At 29.9% G+C, this 4,267-nt stretch overlaps 1 protein-coding gene across 1 annotated transcript; it reads left to right on the forward strand.

Annotated features, from left to right (window-relative positions):
• Positions 1-964: 964 nt before the first annotated feature.
• On the forward strand, positions 965-3,514 carry LOC133322384 (putative fatty acyl-CoA reductase CG5065; the record flags this gene model as incomplete). The annotated part of the gene is made up of 5 exons (XM_061531385.1): positions 965-1,051; positions 2,734-2,922; positions 2,991-3,095; positions 3,165-3,308; positions 3,380-3,514. Coding segments are annotated over exons 1-5 (660 nt in total), but the record flags the coding sequence as incomplete, so codon positions are not given.
• Between the last annotated feature and the right edge of the window lie 753 nt (positions 3,515-4,267).

Here is a 4,267-nt window from a genome sequence, read left to right on the forward strand (position 1 = left end):
GAGGAGGGTTTTTAAATAATTTTTTCCACAAGCTTGGCCATCTTCAGAGCTATAAGCGAGGACCTACTAAGAATTCTTTTTTCAAGCTGCTTCAGAGCTTTAGGCGTGTGCTTTTAAAGAATATTTTTTAATGAATTGAGCTTGGGGTCTTAAATAATTGTTTTTGAAGAACCTACCTACCTAGCCTGGCTTTTGAGTGTAGATTTATAGAGAAACTTTTTCTAAGACGTTAAAATATTTTAGCAATATTTTTGCAAGAACTAGAAGTGCTATAGTCGCAGAATTGTGAGTATTTGCTTTTTTCAAGGGCTGGCAGAGCCAGAATCTTTGATTTTTAAAAATTTTTTTTCAAAGGTTGTCGGAACTATAAGCTATAATTTTCATAACCTGCAATTTCATATCCTGAATTTCATATTAAATTTGTCATACCGTTTGCAACTCCTCTATTTCGATTTAGCCAGGTCCATTCGTCTACTTTTATTAATGGGATTAATCGGTTCACGATTAGATATGGCCCCCATATAACGATATTTTGAGAATTTCAAAGTCGTTTTTCATCGAAAAGGATGTAATTTGATATTTTGAAAAAAAGGGAATCTACCAAGCAAAAATTGACCCAAGTTTCTGGTTTGCTTCCATATACCAACTTTTTACAATTTTCAATATTTTAGGTATTTCGAACACGTTCTTAATACAAAAAGGCTGTAAATTTATAATTTTGATTCTCACTTAGTAGAATATCTTCCTACCAAAAATTATCAATATTGGCAACATAATTTCGGACACACATTTTATCTAAAGCAGCTCTAATTTCGTTGTAGGCCCATCTTTCCACATAGCCTCCATATAAAGGTATCGCCCCAATATAAGAATTTTTATTCGCCTAGGCACCTTATAGCATCCATAAAACGGTACCGGTACCTTTTTCTGTATTTTGATGGTTTTACACACATTTTTCTAGAGAATGACATGTAAATTGGCATACCCGGATTTCGGAGCGTCCAATGTTCTGAGTCGCCCCTTTATAAAGTTAACATTAAATGTTCCTGATGTAATTCCACGTTTTTCAATAACACCTATAAAATTATAGCGGCCCATATTCAGGTTTTTCCATTCCATTAGCCGCATTTTCAAATAGAATGCGTTGTAATTTATGATATCTGATTTTTGGAGGGTCAATATTATATTTGCTGCAAATTATCAGCAAATAGGTCGAGGCTCCTATATAAGGGTTTCGACCGATTTTAGATAATTTAATGGTCCTAGGCTCATTTTCCAACCGAAGTGGCTGTGATTTGGTATTTTGGGTTCTTGGTGGGTAAAAAACTTCATTGCAGAATAATTTAAATATAGGACCATTTTTCCCATGGCCCCCGTCCCATTGTGGATATTTTTATGGTCATAGTCTCTTTTTTCAATCGAAGTGTCTGTAATTCTGCATTCTAGGTTATTTGTGGGTTATTTGTAGTACGTTGCAGAATATTTTAAGTACATGTCAATGTTTGGCCATCGTCACCACCAAAATTACCCCTACTCATTTCTGGCATTTTAATGATCCTAGCCACAATTTCCAACCAAAATGGCCGTCATTTCGCATTCCGGGTTTTTAAATGACCATTGCAGAAAATTTCCAACGTAGGACCATATTTTACCATAATATCTATAAAAATGTCCTCCCAAATTTCCGGTATTTTCATGTTCTTAGCCCATTTACCAATCAAAGTGGCTGCAATTTGCCATTCCCAGTATTTGTTCTACTTCTTGGCAGAATATTTTAAATAGTCACCATTTTAGGTATTTCCATGATTCTAGGGGTCGACAATTTGTCATTCCTGGTTCTTGGTGTTTGGAAAATACAATATTTTAACTATAGGTACATGTTTAGACCTAGGCCCCATATTCTGGATCCGCTTTCTTACAGGATTAAAACCATTCGGGCCGTATAAATGTCCTGCATCATGGTGGAGGAACGTATTTTGTATTTGTTTTTTTTTATTCCCATTATTTAATTCCCATGTGTTAAATTTTTTACAATTTTCATCTGTAAAATTACTACACAAATTTACCTTCCTTACGTGCTTCTAACACACCTCCACACTATTTACAACATTAATTTTTCATAGAGGCGTCACGAAAAAACAAAGGAGTCCAAAAACAAAAGAGAACTGCCTACTTCGAATCTCCTTATTCTCCTTCTCCACTCTCAGTCATTCATTCATTTACAGTTTTTTTGTTGTATCAACATTCTAATTGTTTGCACCAACAACATAAATACCCTCTCAGGAACAACAATGAGGTCCTTTCTTAAGTAGTCGTCGTGTGTACGTATGTACACATACTTATAGTGTAAACACACACACACATAGTGATATAGACACTCACATGGTTACTTGTTTAATACTAATAAGAATAGAGACTTTGGAGAGGCAAGAGGACACATAAATAAGGGTAAACTTGCCAGGCAGCTAACTAAGTACCGGACAGGGTCTGTATTTGCTTCGAGTAATAAATAAGGACTGGGTTGGGATTGGGTGTGGGTAATAATAACATAACTGGAATCTTGATAATAACTCAAGCCCTTCATTAACATTGACGATTAATTGACAACATGGGACTGAAGAAAGGAAAACAAATTTTTCTAATCAGCCGAAGTGGGTAATAACTTCGGCTGATTAGAAAATTTTGGAGGATTTTGTAATCTGATTTCAGGATAAGGATCTACGTTTATAATAGGGGCTATCATTTATCTATAATTGTGTAACCAACTTTATTAAAATATTTGTTTTCTCTTCATATCCTTTTCAGGTCTTGGTTGAAAAACTTCTACGTTCTTGTCCAGACATAAAAAATATATATTTACTGATACGACCCAAACGAGGACATGAGGTATCACAGCGTCTCAATGAACTGCTGGAGGCACCGGTAAGCTAAAAAATTGTCATTTTTAGAAATTGAGAATCATTACAAATTCTATATTCTATTTCTTATAGCTTTTTGAAAAATTGAGAAGAGAAAAACCAAAGGATTTGAGTAAAGTAATTCCTATATCAGGCGATATAACATCCGAAGAATTGGGTATATCCGAAAGTGATCAGGTATGTTCAAATAATGCCAAATTTTATTTGGAAAATAATTATAATTGAAACATGGTTTTGTATTTACAGGCTCTATTGTGTCGCAATGTTTCGATTGTATTCCATTCAGCTGCCACTGTTAAATTCGATGAAAAGCTCAAATTATCAGTTACAATCAATATGTTAGGGACAAAACGTTTGGTTGAATTATGCCATCGTATGATGTCCTTAGATGTAAGTAGATCGAAAATTTGAAATATTCTTTAGTTCTTGATTTTGAAATTTGTTATTATTCCTTCAATTAGGCACTAATTCATGTATCCACTGCCTATTGCAATTGCGATAGAACCGAAGTATCTGAAGTTATATATGCACCACCCTATAATCCTGATGATATTATTTCCTTAGTTAATTGGCTTCCGGAGGATACACTCGATAAGGTAAGGCATAATAACATTTAATTAATGAAAAATTAAGAATTTATTAATACATAAGTAATGTTTAATAATTTTAATTTAATAAATTTATCAATAAATAAATTAATTTATTAAAAAATAATACAGTTAATAAAGTGTAATTTTTAATTAATTATTTCTAATTTAAAATTCGTTACAATTAATTAGAAATGTTTTTTAATCATAATTTAATTATCAAAATGTTGTTAAATATAAATTATTTTTTTATTAGCCACTAATTATTATTTTATTAATTACTAATTAATTTATTATTTTATTATAAATTAATTTTTAATTAATTTAATTTTAATTACATTATTTTTAATTAATTTATTTTTATTTAAATAATTAAATTAATATTTTTTTGTTAATTAATTGATTTATTTGTATTTAAATTAATTAATTTTATTTTTAATTATTTAATTTTAATCAATATGTAATTAATTTGCTATTATTTTTTATTTAATTATTTTTACATTAATTAATATTTTTTTTAACTACTTAATTAAGTAATTAATTAGTTTATTATCGGTAAACTTTTGAATGTTAAAAATCAATAAACTTATATTTAATTATGTTATTTCTATTGATTAATACATTTTTTATTAGTTTCTATTAATTAATGTTTAATTGTTGTCTATTAATTAATTTTTAATGAAATTCTATTAATTAATTTTTAATGAAATTTTATTAATTAATTTTCAATTCATTTGTAATTAATTTTCAATTAATTTTTAA

The sequence above is a fragment of the Musca vetustissima genome, unplaced genomic scaffold, assembly GCF_032173495.1.
Source record: "Musca vetustissima isolate MV318-11 ecotype Yass unplaced genomic scaffold, APGP_CSIRO_Mvet_v1 utg154661, whole genome shotgun sequence".
NCBI classification, from domain to species: Eukaryota; Metazoa; Arthropoda; class Insecta; order Diptera; family Muscidae; genus Musca; species Musca vetustissima.